Below are 18622 nucleotides of genomic sequence, written 5' to 3'. Positions count from 1 at the left end.
CTCTGGGTGAAGACGCTGTCCCCTAGTAAGATGGGGGTCCCCGGGGTCGGCGGGGGGGGGGGCAGCCGGGTTATCAGCCCGTCGGGGAGGATGAGGGGAGAAGACGGAGCAGTGGCTTGGCTGACCAGTAATACAACAAAGTCGATCCAGCAGGCTCCGCGTCGCCAAGGGAAAGGGAGCAGCCCTGCCTCGCCCCAGGCCTCCTGCTGCCCGGAAGCTGTGCACTGTGACATCGGTGCCCACGCCGCTTGCGGAACACTCATGGAGCCAGCGCCGCAGACATCCCTGCACTTGACCCGGTTTCCCTGAGTATGCAGGAGCTGTCCAGGAGCACGCAGCTCCCAGTGGACCTTTGCCGGCACGGGCAGCTGAAGCGGCTCCACCACGGTGACAGCAGGTGGTGGGGTGAGGGGGACAGGGATGGGGAGAAGGGGGAGGAGGAGGAAACACCAGCAGAGGGGAACTTCACTGGTTTCATAATTTTGCCTGACCTCCGATTCTACTATGTCTACTGCTTAACGCTAATTGGTAAAGTTAACTTCTGACTGAACCAGAATGTTCTGGGGGCGTGTGGGTGGCTCAGTCGGTTAAGCGTCTGACTCTTGGCTTCCGTTCAGGTCATGATCTCACGGATCGTGAGTTCGAGCCCCGTGTCAGGCTCTGTGCTGCCAGTGTGGAGCCTGCTTGGGATTCTCTCTCTTCCTCTCTCTCTCTGCCCCTTCCCCACTCTCTCTCTCTCTCTCTCTCAATCACAAAGTACATAAATAAACTTAAAAAAACGTTCTGACCGTCTGAATCAAAGAACTTGCTCTGCGGCACCATGAGGACCATCAGGACTGTTCACGAGGTAAATGGCACGTGGCTGTTTTGACCACGAGCACAACATCAAGGTAAGTTATGAATGCAACTGATGTTAGCACAAGGAATCTATATTCTTATTAAAAAACAAAGCTGGGGGCGCCTGGGTGGCTCAGTCGGTTAAGCGTCCGACTTCGGCTCAGGTCATGATCTCACAGTCAGTGAGTTCAAGCCCCGCGTCGGGCTCTGTGCTGACAGCTCAGAGCCTGGAGCCTGCTTCCGATTCTGTGTCTCCCTCTCTCTCTGACCCTCCCCCGTTCATGCTCTGCCTCTCTCTGTCTCAAAAATAAATAAACATTAAAAAAAAAATTAAAAAAAAAAAACAACAAAGCTGGATGGTTACTTTGGATGCTGTTACAGCACATACTAGAATATGAGAAGTAGATAGAAAGGGGGTATTTTTTTTTTTTTTTTTTTTTACTTTTAGACAGAAGAAGTTGTAGAAGGGAAGGAAAAAGATGAACAAAATAATGTTTTCTGGACAAAGATGGAAGTAGTTCCACAGTTTCTGGTTTTAGTTTAAAAAAAAAAACCCACAAAAAACTCCCATCTTAAGCTGGCCCTGCATATACAACGTACTTGTGATTTTCCCCCACCGTCTGCACTTCCCATAGATGTAACATCAGCTTTAACCACAAAACCATACACAACTGTCTCAATGTACTAGAAAATTAATCATCAAAATGCTAAATAAGCATGATATTATTAGCTTCATTAAGCACATAAAACAAAGGCTAGAGGAGAAAACAGGTTGCAGGGAAATACAACCCGCCTCTTTACGTACTCGGAATTGAGGAAGAAAAGCATTTTCAACATATGCACAAACCCTCGAGATCTACCCTCTCATCAGCATCGCTAGTAACTTTAAAATAAAACCCCAAATGGTAATAGGCCGGCAAGGCAACCAAGTGGGAAAGAACCAATGTCTTAAGTTCTGATGTGACTGACTTAACAACAGAACTGGGAGCGACGACTTAATGAAGGAAAGAAACGCACCTATTACTTGCGTGATCGGGCATTAGGTGGGTCTTGAATTTTATTTGGAAAGAGCACACCAAATCTGGGGAACGAGACATGATGAAGATTTCTGGGGACACCCAGGGGAGAGAAGAGCTGTGTATAAACTCCAGATGGAATAAACTGTTAGCAGCAAAAGTAAAACAAAAGTTCAAGCTGATCCAAGGGAAGTCAAGTGGAGCCCCAGAGAACCCAGGGCATGAGGCGTGGTTCTCCAAAATTAATTCTGAGTTACGGCCACTCTCCTTCAGAACACCAGATACAGTACGCTCTTTGTTTACAACAGAGCCCAGGAGTTGTGGCTGCTAAGGGGTTGGTGTGCTCACAGCTGGAGGGCCGCAAACACGATCCACCAGAGGCTTTCACATCACCGGGCCACAAAACCACAAAGCAATCCTCAATCCTTATGGTGGAGGGCAAGGCATGGCCTGGGCACTGAGAAGCAGCCAGAAAGTACACCGGATTTTTCAGAACCTCAGGAAATGTAAAATCTGACAAGGAAAACTTACAAGCATTAAAATCAGCTGAGTGAAATGTTCAGAGAGACTAAGTGACTTGTTCAAACTCACACAGTTAATAATTTGTGGAACAGAGCTTAGTTAGGGTTTTTTGGTTTTTTCGGTAAATCAAAGAACCCAGTAATAGCAGTAACAGAGGCTATAAAGAGGCAAATTCTGTGTTTAGGCAAATCAAACAATTGCTTTGTTAAAGCCAGATAACCTCTAAGAATTTTTGCTAATTACTTTTAAATAATCCTCATCACCAATAATAATGGGTATACTTCAATATCTATCTGATGGTCTTATAGGAAACTGACATTCTAGCAGGTTCTCAGCTGAGCTTTTCATGTTCTTGAGGAGGAACATAAGCTTCTCTGTCACCTACAGGGTGACAATGAAGTTTCTCTCCTGCCAATGTCTTCCCAAATCACAAATCAGTAGCATTTTTAAACTCTTAAGAGGAAAATAATGAAATCAAACATAGCTGTATGACCCTCCCCCACAAAATGAGCAAGGTGTCCGTATTATGAAAACAAGGTGAGCCTGTGCACTGGATGAGGAGGGAGAAGTCTCCTGAACCTTCCACAGAATCACGAAGCACGAAAAGAAAGCACAGGGTTGTAAGGGAATGGAGGGAAATAGAATCTCTCCTTTGCCCTGAAGACAGTCACAGGGACAGACACTGCAGCATCTTCAAGCACCTTAGCAGGAAGTCTTCCCCTCAAATCAAAGGAATTAAAGCTATTTACCTGAGAGCTCAACTACTATTAAGTCCTGTACCTGAGCCGATATCACAACTCCACCTAAGCAGCCAATCTTCCCGCTTGTACTTGTGAGTAAGGATTGGACAAGTTCAAAGCTTCTTTCTTCCAAAAGACAAGGGGGCAATTTCATGCCCACACTTCTCATTAATTCTCCTTTTTCCTTCAGCTTTGGGGTGAGGGGGAGACAGCGAGCAGAGGGGGAACTCTGCAACCCTTACATCTAAAAACCCTGAAGAGCAGACCTGGTAAGAAGGCGTGGGGAGCACCCAGCAGATGTCACTATACGAGTAAAGATTAATTCTGGAAAAGAAAATACTGTTTGCGCCCGCTGACCACCGAACGCTGAATAGCTCCCCTGTTGTTACCTTCTTTTGGCTTCTTCATACTGTAGGCTCAGCCTGACCTTTTCAGCTAAATTTGATCTACTTCTCACTCCGATCTGGTAAAAAACAAAAGGGAAAAAAGTCAATTAACTCTGCTAATGAATGAAGGTAAACTGCTTTTGTTTCTAGGAAGCACAAGTAATTGGAAAACTAACGAAGATGGTCTTGAAATCAGGAACGCCAGTTAAAAAGGCACTTACTTTCCAGTCTCAGTGGGGGCAAAACATTTCTTTTTAATTCAAGCTTGCCTGTTTTTCAAAGACTTCAACATCATTTTCTCCACACATCAGATTCAAGATAAAAAGTATCATGTCAATGTTTCCGGTATCTTAGAGTTTACCAAGGGAATACAGGTCAATAAAATTTACGAACTGAAACTAATTTCGTCTCCATGAGCCAAAATTTCCATCATTTAGCTTCCAAATGCATGATATTAACTAAACAACTTCAAAAAATGATTTTTCAAACAGGTAAGTCCTACTGTTGATCTCTGCCTGTTTTATTTTCATAGCACAGAATTCAAGGACGCAGAACAGAATACGCAAACTGGGAACGTACTGAAAAGTAAATGTCTGCCAAACAGCATCCCAAAGAGAAGGCAAAACAGTTAATAGTTTTCAAAGCCATAGTAAATATTTTCAAATGCTGGGCATAAACCATACATGCATTTTAATATAAACAACCTTGGATATTAAAAAAAAAAATCTGTTAGCTTTTAAAGGCATATTTTTTTGTTTCTCATCAGCCTCAATGTTTAATTGAAAAGATCGAAATTTCTAAGACTCTAAATTTAATAGGGAAAACTTAAATTTTTATGTGTCTGTAACCTTTCAATAATGTCTCTGAATAAATACGAGAAAGTCTGAGCAAAACCATTCATACGGACAAATCCTGATACGTGTGACATCCAGATAGAAAAGATAAGGCTCTTATTTTTAAAACCAATCTCTGAATATGAAATATTGAACCCACACAGTTGGAATTCAAACCACCTAGTGAGCACCCGTCCCACTTGCCATCCATGTTGTAATTCAGGCCCATCATGGCCAGCGCTGGGGCCAACCGTTCACGTGGGTAACTTACATCTCCGGAAATGCTGGTTTGTGACCCAGCATCAAGGGTCTGTCTGGAGAGAGATAAATGGGAGTTCACAGGACTGGACCTCAAATCTGGCTCGGATGTGCCCGTGCTCTGGTCCAAATGGAACCGCTCCCGCAGCTTAGCGAGACTCTGTTCAGGAAACACAAAGTCTTACGTGAAACTTAACATTTAGGATGGCAAGACTCACCCAGCAGGTAAAATTAAATGGAAAGAAGTGATCTCGATAGGAAAAAAAAAAAAAAAAACAGCTACTTTAACAGGTATGTATCACTTTAAATTATTGAAAAAATAAGATTAGAACCTAATTTCCCACATACACCTGTGTGACTCTGGAAGTGTGTGAGGTCATAATAAACAGATTATCTTACCTTTCCCAAGCTGGAATTATTCACGCTGTGCTTAATGGCACCTTTACATTGAGTACATACATTTCTTATTTTTAACAATCGAAAAGATTTCTATTTTTAAAATTTATTTATTTTGTCAGGTTTATTTATTTATTTTGAGAGAGAAAAAGAGTCCAAGCGGGAGAGGGCCAGAAAGAGAGGATGAGAGGGAGAATCCCAAGCGGGCTCCACGCTGTTAGTGCAGAACCCCATGTGGGGCTCAAACTCGCCAACCGTGAGATCATGATCTGAGCCAAGACCAAGAGTCGGATGCTTAACGACTGAGCCACCCAGGAGCCCCCAAAAGATCTCTATTTTAAAATGACTCATCTTAACTACTCACTTCATACAGCAGAAATTATGTAAATGTGGAATACCTACAGTGCAATCTCATTTTAGATATAGAAGAAAACTTCCTACTTAGCAGACTTCCGTAATTATGCCATTTTACGTCTGGATGGGACCCAAGAGATTATCTGCTCCTGGTAACGTCAGAGATGAAGAAACTGAGGCCCAGAAGCTGAAGTGCTGGCAGCTGGTCCCAGCCCATCTTTACACTGACTGCATGGCAATGCCAGAGTGATAATGTCTGGTTTTGTAAAGTGAATAATCAACAATGAATGTGCCTGTCATTGCCACCCATGTTTAATATACTGAGCTTACTTTCAAGAGAGAATGTGAGCAAGTGAAAGTATTAAGAAAGAGAAAAATCTTAACTAAATTGTTCCCAACCCTCCCCTGGCCCTGACACTAATAAAAATGGTAAGAAGCTCATTATTGCCAACTTTAAGAAAAGCCAGGATTTAATCCTGATATTTACAATTTTTACAAAAAAAAATGAGAAGTGTCCCCCCAAAACTAGAAATATCAGAGATCTGGCATGTGCCTTTTACCTAGCCTTTTTAATTTTTTTTTCAAGGGTTCATTTATGCAAAATGTAAATACAAGAGGGATGAGACTTCAACGATCATATCAAATATATCACAGAAAAGAACATAGAAGCCTTTTAGTGACTTTGGGCAAGTCTTTTCTATTTTTTCACCTGTAGAGTGGAAAGAGTAGTATTTTTTCAAGCCTGTCTGGGATGACAGTATATCTTATCAATTTAGTAGGTCATGACTGGCATGTTTTGTGCTGAAAAAGAAGAGACTAGAAAGTCAATTCAGACCGCATTACTAGTATTAAGAGCAGGCAAACATCTGTGATATATGGTGTGTGTGTGTGTGTGTGTGTCCAAACATAAAGACATTTGTGTGTGACTGGGTTTTCATGTCGAATGTATCCTTTACTGTGGAGGTCTGAAAGTCATGGAAGCTACCCACCTAATGTGCTTCTTAGCTCTACTCTCGATTTCTGTATCTACTAGTTTATTTTATATACTTTAGTAACTGAAAAGGACTCTAATCTTTTAACTTAATCTGGTCTGTTTATAAATCCAAATTTCTTCTTTACTGGAAGAATCAAAGATAACCTAAGATTGCTGAATTATAAAATTCCAACATAAATTTGCTCAAGCTAACTACGAATTTTTTTCCAAAGGACCTCTGATGTGCATTTTAGGAATTACTGTTTTAATCATCAGGATCGCTTTAGAACAAAATAGAAATATATCCAAATAAAGTTTTCTATGTTTCCCATATATGTTTAAAACCACATATTCTGGAGCAAGACTGCCTAGGTTTGAACCAAAGTCCCGCCACTCCTAAGCTGTGTGACTTTAAGGAGGCTACTTAACTTTTGTGTCCTGCAATTTCCTTGTCTGTAAGTGAGAACAATACATGCCCAAGGGCTGTTGTCAGAATTAACTGAACTCCTTTCATGCAAGGCAGGGAGAAGACTGCCCAGCACACAGTCAATACTTACAAGGATTCGCCATTATCACTACTGTCTTTTCTATTTGATCTCTTCCTGCAGGTTATTTCAAAATTTCCCAAATGCAAAATTACAGGTGTTTAAGAACATGTACCTACATTCCGTTGGCATTTTGAAAACTGACATGAGGTACTTGAATATAGTATTTAAATGCAGAGGTTCTACTAAGAATGCAAACATTGCCACTGGCTCTAACATTTTCCCAAAGACACAGACTGAATCCTTACTCAGAACCCCAAATATCTGAAATACGAAGAATTCTTGGACCTTGTGATCATTATGGGATGGAGGGAAGGTAAGAGAAGGAACAGATATGCTCTTAAAAAAAACCCCAAATCTGACTGCACCTGCTGACTATACGTGTTTAAAATGCAGGACACTGATCACTGAATGGTTGTTTCTTGTACCCACAAGACTGGCTCACCTTTGGGCTGAGAACTATACAGGTTTAACACGGGGATTTTCTGCCACCAGCAGCTTTCCTAGGATGACTAGATGGGCACCCCCCAGCTGGGTCGGCATTCGCCACCCCCAGCTGGCACCTCAGAATCACCTAGGGTGGGGCGAAGCTTTTTGAAGCTCCTCACATGCCTTTCCCATACTCCTCAGGGCATATCCTTGACCTGCTGTTGACAGGTGACGTACCTTTGTGTGTCCCCAGCTGAGGATCACAGTTTAGGTAACCCTGCTTATCTGGTTTCCACATGAAGTTTCAGTGAGTTGCAGGTGCCCCCAAATGCTAATCTCACGTGGACTCCAGGATCCAGCATGTCCTGTCTCAAAGGCCATCCAAAGCCTGCCTTCAAACAAGCACATCAGAACCTCGGAACCAATGCGTTCACGGCAGCCTGTTGCCTTAGTGCCCACAAACATCTCCTATGGGAGCAAGTTCTGGGTGAATGAGGCAGGGTGATAAAGGGCCATCCAGATTCCGATGGAGAGCTTCCGCCCCGATAAGAGTTTCTGGGGCCCCAGAAGGTAGCTGTCCGACTTCACAAAATGTTTGTAACATACCTGCATCAGATCTTGTTTTTCTTTTTCTCCTGAGCTGATAGCCTTTCTGATAGATTTCAGTTCAGTTAGAATGGCTTTGGCTTCACTGAGTTCATAGCCACTCTGGCCTCCAGACATTTTCTTATCAATTCTGTGAAAAGAAAAAAGAAAGAAAGAAAGAAAAGAAAGAGGGAAAGAAAGAAAGAAAGAAAGAAAGAAAGAAAGAAAGAAGAAAGAAAGGAAGAAAGAAAGAAAGAGGGAAGAAAGAAAGAAAGAAAGAAAGAGGAAAGAAAGAGGGAGGAAAGAAAGAAAGAAGAAAGAAAGGAGAAAGAAAGAAGAAAGAAAGAGGGAGGAAAGAAAGAAAAGAAGAAAGAAAGAAATAAAGAAAGAAAGAAGAAAGGAAGAAAGAGGGAAGAAAGAAAGAAAGAAAGAAGAAAGAGGGAGGAAAGAAAGGAAGAAAGAATGAAAGAAGAAAGAAAGAAAGAAAGAAAAAAGAAAGGAAGAAAGAAAGAAGAAAGAAAGAAAGAAGAAAGAAAGAAAGAAAGAGGGAGGAAAGAAAGAAAGAAAGAAGGAAAGAAAGAAGAAAGGAAGAAAGAAAGAAAGAAGAAAGAAAGAGGGAGGAAAGAAAGAAAGAAAGAAAGAAAGAAAGAAGAAAGGAAGAAAGAAAGAAAGAGGGAAGAAAGAAAGAAAGAAGAGGAAGAAAGAAAGAAAGGAAGGAAGGAAGGAAGGAAGGAAGGAAGGAAGGAAGGAAGAAAGAAAGAAAGAAAGAAAGAAAGAAAGAAAGAAGAAAGAAAGAAAGAAGAAAAAAATGTTAAAGGCTGTTGACAGAATACAAGTTACACAAACAGCAGGAGCTGGTTTTTGGACGATCGTAGTTGGCTGGTGACTTTGCAACTTTCTTCCCACATACTGACATCGTGCTTTCAAGCTGACTGTTCTCCCATTTTCTCTTCCAACCACTCCTAGCTCACACTCCCCCATCGCCCACCTCACGCCCAGTCCGTTTCTCAACATTTTCAAGCTCAGTCATTTTGTCTTGAGTCAGTTTGGGCGATCCTTCCACTGGCTGAATTCAAACCTCCTCACGCTAATCCGACCTCCACCCTGAGACAGGTTAAGGCCACCAGGAAAGGATTTAGCAGGACAGAGGTGCCAATAAACTGAACAACTACAGGAAGTGCAGATCCCTCACTGTCGCCTCATCTTACATGCCCTGATGTCTGTGCAAAACCAAGTACGGTGCCTAGGAGCTGGTGGGCGATGTGTAAACGGGAGTGATTATTATTTATACCAGTGAGAATCCTACATATTTGGATCGTGTGGTTAGTTTTCAAATACGTGAAAAGTGCTCCTTCTGTTTTATGGCCGTTATGAGTCGAGGTAAAACTGCTTGCCTTGCGGACGAGTTCAAATCTAGGAACCAGGCAGAAGAGCAGAGGTGCTAACGTTGAATAAAGAGTTCTTCCACCAGCTCATCCGTCACCCCTGCAGATCTGCTCACCAAATGTCCTTACAGTTTGCATGGTCACCCTACGTCAGGGGGTTTCAAGTAACCTAATTCTTTGTGCATGAAGGGCCCAACCAAATTACCTAATTCTTAAAAAAAAAAAAAAAAAGTGGCAGGGGCGCCTGGGTGGCTCAGTCGGTTAAGCGTCCGACTTCGGCTCAGGTCATGACCTCGCGGTCCGTGAGTTCGAGCCCCGCGTCGGGCGCTGTGCTGCTGGCTCAGAGCCTGGAGTCTGTTTCAGATTCTGTGTCTCCCTCTCTCTCTGCCCCTCCCCTGTTCATGCTCTGTCTCTCTCTCTGTCTCAAAAATAAGTAAACGTTAAAAAAAAATGGTTTAACAGGACCCTCACTATCACTCTCCAGCCACTGATGCTGCCCGGCATTCATTTTGAATACAATTCAGGGTTCACTTGAAGAACATACGGCTATGATTCTGCCCCACTGGCCAAGAGCTCTCACTCTTGGACATAATTCTTAGTCTTGTCCACAGAGAAATGGCATCCATGAAGCCACAGAAAACTGGCTCTGCACTCGTTCAGTTTAAAACATGTAATGATGGACATTTATGTCAGTGTGAAGGGACTAATCTGAAAAAGCAAAACAAAAACCAAACAACCACCCACCAATGATGCCATCTTACTCTTCCAAAGTTGACTCGAGCAAGTGCAGTTTGTAGATAACCTACTTCCCCAAGTAGTGTTTTGGTAAGTATTTGATTGCCGAACAGTCTTAACCTAAGATCAAATAAATTTCATCATCAGGTTGTTCGATAATACAGTACAACCAACGGCATCACTGAATTAAACAGCCGCGTGCGCACGCACACAGTGTTTAGGGTGGGAAGGGACCCTAGAGATCTATTAGTCACACTTCCTCCAAGTAGGAAAAGTAAGACCAGGAAGTTTACCCGACGTTAGCCTTGAGATTGCATAAACACTTAGCTAGTCGGGGCATAATCCTCAAAAGGACAGACTCGGGCTTAGGGCTCTCCTATTGCACTTGGACTATTCGATAAAAATCACTGGGGGTACTTTGAATATTGGCGAATTCCATTTCTCTGGGAAAGGATTCATCAGGGAAATTGTTGGCTCCCTTAAGTACTGTATCTACCAACTGAGTAGTTGAGGCAAAAAAACTTATTTTAATTAAAAAAAAAAAACCCCACAAAGCCCTGAGATTTCATGAAGTAGCTACTAACACAGGACTCTTAAACTGTGTCAAAGGGAATTTCTAAAGCCCAAGTGATTTCTTTCTATTTGTGAAAAACCTTCAGAATCTAACCGCAACACAGGTCTTGAAGTCACAAATCAACTTTAACATCTGAAAACAAAAAAAGTAGGTGAGCCGTTCTCAGAAATTAACTTTAACACTTAAAAATAAAGGCAGGACTACTTCAAGCCTGCTCATTTACATTTCAGAGAGCTTCAGAACTAGACAAAAATCTCCTGGCTGCCCACTGCTCGCTCAGTTGGGTGCTAAACACGACGAGGACAGGCCATCTCAACTCAGCGCCCACCGCGGAGCTCCTTCTGGGCTTTCTCTCCCTTCTTCCTCCTCCTTTGAACACCTCCATTCTCCTCTAACTGTTCCTCTTCCTCTTTTTCTCCTCAACTCTGCGTCTCCCACCTCTCCTCTCTTTTTCGACCCTAACCGACCATAAAGTAAAACCAAACAAAAATCAAACAAAATATGGGCGTTATTTGCTGATCTTTAAGACAAACTACGGTGTTTTTTGTTCTTGATTTGAGAAATGCCATTTTATATTCTTCCCTAAAAAAAATAAAAACCAAACGTTTTCCTTTTGTTTTTTTTCTGTGCACCGTTATTAATTTCCCCTATGTCTTCGTCTCTCCCGAAAGATAAGAGAGTCCCATTTGCACACCTTCCCTGGCAAATATGTACCCCCTGAGCCAAATTTTCACAGAATAGGTATATACTTTTGGCTTGCTCAGTGCTTCATCCTTCCCTTCTCATTTCCCACATTTGAGTGGATGCTGCAGGTGGCAAAGTAGAAATGTCCATCTACACATAAGCTCTGCTATTGCCGAGGCCAAAGTCAACTTTGGGACCACAGACTGAAATGAATAATGTAGAGAATAAAGCTACATTCATTCATCCAGCATAAACTACTGTACCCAGTAAAATGAAAGCCTGAGTTTAAATTATATTATAGCCCCAGATTTGGCAAAAATATTCCACTCTATCATGAATAAATGAGAGGTGGTAAAGCATGCAGTAGGATTCTATTTACATCTTTTCCTGAAATATATTTTCTGTCAAAACCCCAAGTAAAAGTTCCTTTATAGTATCAGGAATGTGGTTTCTTGGAAAGTATGGTCTCTGGGTTCAATCAATTTTTATCCAATGTTCTAGTAGTATGGTAGTTAACATCTGAAAGAAAACAGCTTTATTTTGTCTATAGTTAGGATCAACAAGAGAGGTCTCTGATGTTAGATATCGTATCTTTCTGCCTTTGGTTCAAGGGCTTAGAATCATTGCAAGAGAATGCCTGGATTTCTACAACAGATGTCTATTGTTTTCTTGTGGAATGTTATTGACAGATTCTTAAACATGCCTTAGATTCCTATAAAAATTGCTTGCAAGCAAACTGCTTTAAAACAATACAGCATTGTTATATCAATATAACAAAAACAGCAAAGTTTGGCTAACCTTTAATCCCGGGTGGTGACATGAGTTAGAATTTCATGTGCCTTAAGAATGTTTACCGTATAGCTAAACGTTTTGTGGCACTCTTCAAAGTTTGTGTTCTCTCTCCACTGGCACCACAAAGCCCTCCTTTATGTTGATATGCAATTTACTAAATATCACATCTGTGGCATTCTAGATCTGCTCAGTTTTGAAGGGGGGGGGGGCTCTGCAGTCTGCTGAGGTTCTTAGAACACAGCTATACTTGAGAACCACCTGGGGATCTCATAAAATATACCTAGATGGAGACCAAAAATAGGTTGTTTTTTTTTTTTTAAACAGATTATTCTGATACGCAGTCAGGTTTGAAGACCACTAGGACAGGAGCATCTGGAAGAATAAAATGGTTATGATGACATGAGTGAGTGACCAAAAAGAAGACTGAGCCATAAAACCAGTCTCTGCAGCCAAAGTCACGGGACTGGTGGTCAAGAGTCATGACTGGCGTCCTGACGTATAACTCATCGTGCAAACACACAGAACACCCAGCTTGTGGTTTGTCTGGCCAACAAATATACAGGATCTTTCAAAGGGGTGATGCCATCTGCCTTGGGTGGCTACAGAGGGGAGGGCGGGGGAGGAACAAGCAGGCAATCAGGGACTCTGTAAACCCTGCTCCGCGGTTGGCAGAGGGCCCTGTACACAGAGGAGGGAAGTAAAAAACAGTTAAATGCCTTTTGAGGGATCATGCCTTTAATCCTCTCTGCAGTCATGTGGCTGTGAAAACCATCAGCTTCTTGCCTCGCATCAGAGACCCTGTGGTAGGATCGGGAGGGCTGGAAAGTTCGGTGTGCCTGCCAGGCTTTAGCTGGGCCGCACCTCGTCAGCAGGGAGAACAGTGGCTTCTGGGGGCCGGGAATGGGGCGGGAGATCCCAGGTTCTGCTGCCCTCTGTCAGCCATATTTTCCTTAACTTGGCCCAGCCTTTCAGACTTGACTACAGAACTGGAAAGGACAGAAGGGATACAGGAAACGAGGAACTCACTCAAGCTCCTCGCGGACAACCTGACTTGCTCCCTGAGATCAACCCCGGGCTCAGGGCAGCAGAGGCTCATCTCGTTCAGCCGCAGGAGCCCAATGTGGAGGCACTTCCTGTGCCTCGTCCCTTGGTTCCATACCTCAAATTCAGAGCAGGCTGGCAGGTGCCCGGGGCACAAAGTTAACATTCCCACTGGTTTCTTTGGATCTCCGATGACGGATAAAACTTCAGACCTCTTCAACGTGTACAGATTTCCCCCACGTTTTTTGGTTGGTTGATTGGTTTTCTTTGGTTTCTGGTGCAGAGCTCTGAGCTTTTTACTTCATGTTTCTTGGAGAAATCTCTTATGTAATCTGTACTTCTATTTTCTTTTTTTTTTAATGTTTATTTATTTTTGAGATAGAGAGAGACTGAGTGCAAGCGAGGGAGGGGCAGAGAGCGAGGGAGACACAGAATCCGAAGCAGGCTCCAGGCTCTGAGCTGTCAGCACAGAGCCCGACGTGGGGCTCGAACTCACAAACTGCGAGATCATGACCTGAGCCGCAGTCGGACGCCCAACCGACCGAGCCACCCAGGCGCCCCAATGTACTTCTATTTTCTTTGTATTAGTTAGGGGGCTTTCAATTATTCTAAAGTGAATTTCAGTATTTTTATACTCACTGTTGCAATGTCTCAAAGCCTTGTTCTTTATAGAGCAATTCTTGCTTCATCTGTGAGAGTTCTCTCTTCAGCTTTTTAACCTTTTGGAGACATCAATGTAAATATGAATGTTTGTAAATAAGTAGCAACGCCGTTTTAAAAGACTGTCTATTAGCAAGCTATTAAACACACAAACACAGCCATTAGTTTAACATTCAGGCTACCGGTTTTCCCTGGACAGAAGTTCTGTGGAAGGTAGGTTAATGATGTTTAAATTATCAATGATGTGCATTATTACTAACATTTACCCTCACCGTCTTATTTAGCAACATTGCCTACGAGCTGGCGTCATGATTGCCTCCATTTTGTTGTGATCGATAACCAGGAAGGGGAGAGTCAGAACTTGAAACCCCGGCTTCTCTACCCCCAAAAGCGTGTACTCCTCCTTCTCTGCTCTTCTCTCCGCTCCGGGACCACTGGCCATCGCTCCATTTCTCAAACACAACAGGCAGTACCTGCCTCAGCAATCAATAGCTCTTTCCACATGTACTTCTGCCACATGCCGTTCCCTCCGGCTGGAAGGCTTGACTCTTGTCACTCAGGCCTCAGCTCCCAGGTCGTCTTTTCACTCAAATAGGACTTCTCTAACCATCCCACCCATGCCATCACTCTGTTTTGTTTAGTTCCTAGTATTTCTCAAGCACTGACATTTTCTGTGTTCTTGCTTACTGTCTGTCCCCCAGGGGACATATATTGCACCAGCTAGATCCCAAACTTCTAGAAAAGTACCAGGCACCATGAGAAATAAAACGACAATGACAAAAAATGTGTGATCGATACACATTTGCCATCAAACTGATACAAGATATATATTTTTTTCCTGTGGTCCCATATATTCTTGGTAATGACAATGCTAAGATGTGATAGGTCAAAAAAAAGAGCAGAAGCCTGGTTTCATCACAAACTAAAGGTCTTCATGGGGCTGTCAGAAATTTATTTCCGTATTATAGCCTTAAGTTTTAAGCACATTCTGTTACACAGTATTTCCACGCGCTTTTGAACTATTATTTCCTCTTCGGTCTATCCGTTCCACAAATATTTACTGACTTTCCACCATGTCAGGTACTGGGTCTGAAGTGTGACTAAGAGACCTTTGCCTTCATGGGTCCTACAGAACAACAGGGGAGCCAGATGTTGGGCAAATAGTCATCTAATGACCTAAGTCTTACCAATTACCACGGGGACATAAAGGAAGGGTTCAGGATACTTCAGGATAAAAAAGAATGACGGGACCTGATTTAGTGAGGAGCTGGTTGGAGCCTGTGTGTGAAAGGCCAGTTAAGCAGAGCGGGTCGGTGGGGCTTCGTTTCGTAAAGGGGGTCCTCAAAAGGTAGGGCTCACGGACAAACCCTAAATGTGGGAGGAGGGTACTTGGCAAATTTGGGATTTAAAGGATGTTACCATTTGCTGAATTACAGAAGTGTTGCGTAGCATGAGATGGGACTGGGAATGAAAGCCTTATTGTAGAGTCGTGAAGCTATGGGGAAGATTTCTAAACCTGAAGAACAATGAGAGCTGAGGAGGAATTTTAAAGCATGATCTGCTTTATGATTTTTAAGAAACCGCCGTGATGACTCAAGTGATTGGACCAGCGGGGCCAAAAGGGGCCGTTCTACCTGCACCGCCGGCTGGCCTTTGAGCAGTGTATAGAGAGTAGAGCCCAGAGGAAGAATATATTGGGAGGCAGACTCAACAGGACTTGGTGATGGACTCATGTGCAGGGTGGAAGAGAAGATGTGCCCAAGATCACTGCCAGGAGTTTTACTGGCCAGGTGGGTGCACGAAGGTGCCTTCCTGGAGGGTGGGACCAGATCCTGGGGTAGGACCGAGGGTGTTTTTTAAGACGTTTAATTTTCTGATACCCATGAAACTTCAAAGGCGATTAGAATATGGAGGCTTGATGTTCAGAAGTGTCTGGACCAGAGATATAAAATTGAAAGTCACTGACATAAAGATGATACTTTAAATGCATGAGAATTAATGAGATCCCCTAGAGAGAGTGCGTATTGAAAACACAAGAGTTCAGGAACACGCCTCAGGCACCTCCATCACTCAGAAGTCTACTCGAGGAAGGAACAAAACACACTGTGAAGTCGTGGCAAGAGAAGTTGGAGGGAAAAGAGGGCATCTCGGAAAAGGAGAGAAAAAAAGTCAAGGAGGAGACGAGGCACTATGCAGAATAAAATGACAAGGACAAGAGTTGTGTAAGTCTCCTGTTTGTATACCTAAGGCACAGGGCTTTGGGCATTATGGATATTCAATAATTCATCTGTTGATAAATTACCTGTGGAGCTTATCTGAATGGCTAACAGTCTGTGTCCTAAGGCACTTCTATTTTATTAGGGAAAAGAAAAAAACAAATAATGATGTTGCAAGGCCCAATTTAGAACTACAAAGAGAGGTGCAAACAATGCTACCAGAATCCAAAGAACAGGAGTACTTGTGGCTGTCCTCAGAAGCAGGGGACTTTGGAGCTGGATTTTTGAAAGTGCTTGAATATGCATCACCAGCAAGGAGCTCATTCACAGCAGATCCTCAAGACTTTCCAGTTGATTCGATTATTATCATGTCAAAAAAGCCATCAGCAATCAATAGCTCTTTCCACATGAACTTCTGCTTCTGACAGCACTCTAAAGAGCTGTTTACCAAAGACTGTAACATTTTTATTTTAAAACAACAACAACCACAGTTAATCCGAAAATCAAGAGCAACTCAAATAGCTTGGCTGAGGCCTGACTTTACCTTTGAAGACACCGTTGATAAAAACAATGGTGATGTGGAACCCACTTAAAACAACCAAATTAAAACAATGAGCATATCTCATGGACATAAAATAGCATTCCACTTAAAATCATTTGGACTGCGATGACCCACTTGACCCACTCGTTTTAATTTCTTTCAAAACTTTTCATTCAAAATCTAAAGTTACCTTTTGACCTTTCAGACTCTTCTGTTTAAGTGATGTGAGATTTTATCGTATGTCGTCGAGTGACCAGGATAGAGGAAGTTAAGCTGTGCTTTCTTTCATTCTACATTATTTATTTTCCCTAAAGTTGGCTCTAAGCCACTGTTTTCATCTTGGGGCGCGGAGGGGGGTGTCCTCTTAGTGAATTACCTGAAGGATTCTTACCTGAGTCTCAGTGTTGCATTTTATATTGTAACCTATGAAAAAGCCTGATCCTGTCATAATGACAAGTGAAAACAGGGATTATTTCCAATCAAACATCATTTCCCATTATGTTTGGTTTTAAGAATATGGTCTGAACTAGTTCAACAGCCCTTCTTCTCCGAGAACCTTTGGACATCCTTAGCTACTAGAGGATCACAGTGTCTACTCTTTCATTCTCCAGCTCACCCTCTAGGTAGGACATGGAATGTAAACGCCAATGTCCTCAATCACAGCTAAAGGACGAAGCTAACGCTGACTTGGAAACTTAGCACAATGTAGGGAAGCAATGACGAGAGCTGCAATTCAGGGGGACTTTATGTATTCCAGGCATTGTGCTAAATATAAATGCCGATTTTAAATCCTCGTAACTACTCTATAGATAGTTTTAATTCTTATTTTATAGGTGAGGACTCTCAAACCAAAAAAAGAATAAGTAAGTAATGTGCGGAAGGTTACACTGCTACCAAAGAGTGGAGAACGATCCGGAACCCAGGAGATGGATTTTAAAACGAACTGTAATTATACAAGCGTTAGCTATTAATGGCACGGTAATACATTTTGCTAATACAAAAAACATTTTGGAAAATGACCCAAATAAAACCTATGGCCCTTATTTTACCTTAGAAACTTCATTATTCTTATATCCCACCCCAACTGAACACATGAACAGTCCACAAGCCTTAGGGCCTATGTTTTTTTCTCTTACATACTCAACTTTCTGCCATAGCCGACCATCTAATTTCGTAGACTTACTTCTAAGGAATCAAATCTCACAACACAGAGTATCAAATTGGAGGCAAAAGACCCATGGCTTTTACACATTTCCTGCTTTCGACACTGACTACACTAAAGCAACTGACATTTTAAATGGATTTCAAAGTTATTTCTGAAAACCAGGAAGATACTGTGATTAAACGTGATGGGTGTGACTGGAAATCACAGTTTCTTATCGTTTCTTACAATCCTGGTATAATAAGTTTTATTTTAAAAGAAGGAGAAAGAAGATGACACTGAAAGAAAAGTAAATTCCGGAAATCTGTGAACCCTGGAAGGATCACAAGACAGGCAGGTTTCATACATCTGCCCTAAAAGTGAACCTTGCACCATTAAAACTATAATGAGCAAAATGGCATTTTACTAATGACTACCTTCCCTTTTCACCACTTTCTCTACTGTCTTGCCGAGAGCTCCTTTAGCAAACCAACAAAGGGCAACTGTCAACTTGCTCCTTCTAGAAATCTTTCTCTTCACAATTGCTTGCACCTCACTAAGTATCCTTCACCACCCTGCCTCATCTCAAGTCACCTTTAAAGAAAATGAGAAATCAGCTCCAGATAGATCAAGGATCAATAATAAACAATTTTTTGACTTTACTGAAGGACAGAGGAAAACAGGGGTGCCTGGGTGGCTCTGTCAGTTGAGTGTCCAACTTGATTTTGGCTTAGGTCATGATCCCAGGGTTGTGGGATTAAGCCCTGAGTCAGGCTCTGTGCTGAGCATGGAGCCTGTTTAAGATTCTCTCTCTCGGGGCGCCTGGGTGGCACAGTCGGTTAAGCGTCCGACTTCAGCCAGGTCACGATCTCGCGGTCCGTGAGTTCGAGCCCCGCGTCAGGCTCTGGGCTGATGGCTCAGAGCCTGGAGCTTGTTTCCGATTCTGTGTCTCCCTCTCTCTCTGCCCCTCCCCCGTTCA

General features: G+C 42.7%; 1 protein-coding gene across 3 annotated transcripts in view; it reads right to left on the bottom strand.

Annotated features, from left to right (window-relative positions):
* The window catches only part of WWC2 (WW and C2 domain containing 2), a 208901-nt gene that overhangs the window by 61477 nt on the left and 128802 nt on the right, over window positions 1-18622 (bottom strand). For all 3 annotated transcript variants that reach the window (XM_053216267.1, XM_027077072.2, XM_027077073.2), the window contains 4 exons: window positions 13725-13804; window positions 7896-8025; window positions 4606-4752; window positions 3505-3578 (listed from right to left, as the gene is read on the bottom strand). In XM_053216267.1, the coding sequence (XP_053072242.1) occupies window positions 3505-3578; window positions 4606-4752; window positions 7896-8025; window positions 13725-13804 (431 nt within the window). The remainder of the gene's footprint in view (window positions 1-3504; window positions 3579-4605; window positions 4753-7895; window positions 8026-13724; window positions 13805-18622) is intronic.

The sequence above is a fragment of the Acinonyx jubatus genome, chromosome B1, assembly GCF_027475565.1.
Source record: "Acinonyx jubatus isolate Ajub_Pintada_27869175 chromosome B1, VMU_Ajub_asm_v1.0, whole genome shotgun sequence".
Classification (NCBI taxonomy): domain Eukaryota; kingdom Metazoa; phylum Chordata; class Mammalia; order Carnivora; family Felidae; genus Acinonyx; species Acinonyx jubatus.
Note: the sequence above shows the minus strand (reverse complement) of the source record. Positions and strands in the feature narration are given on the sequence as shown.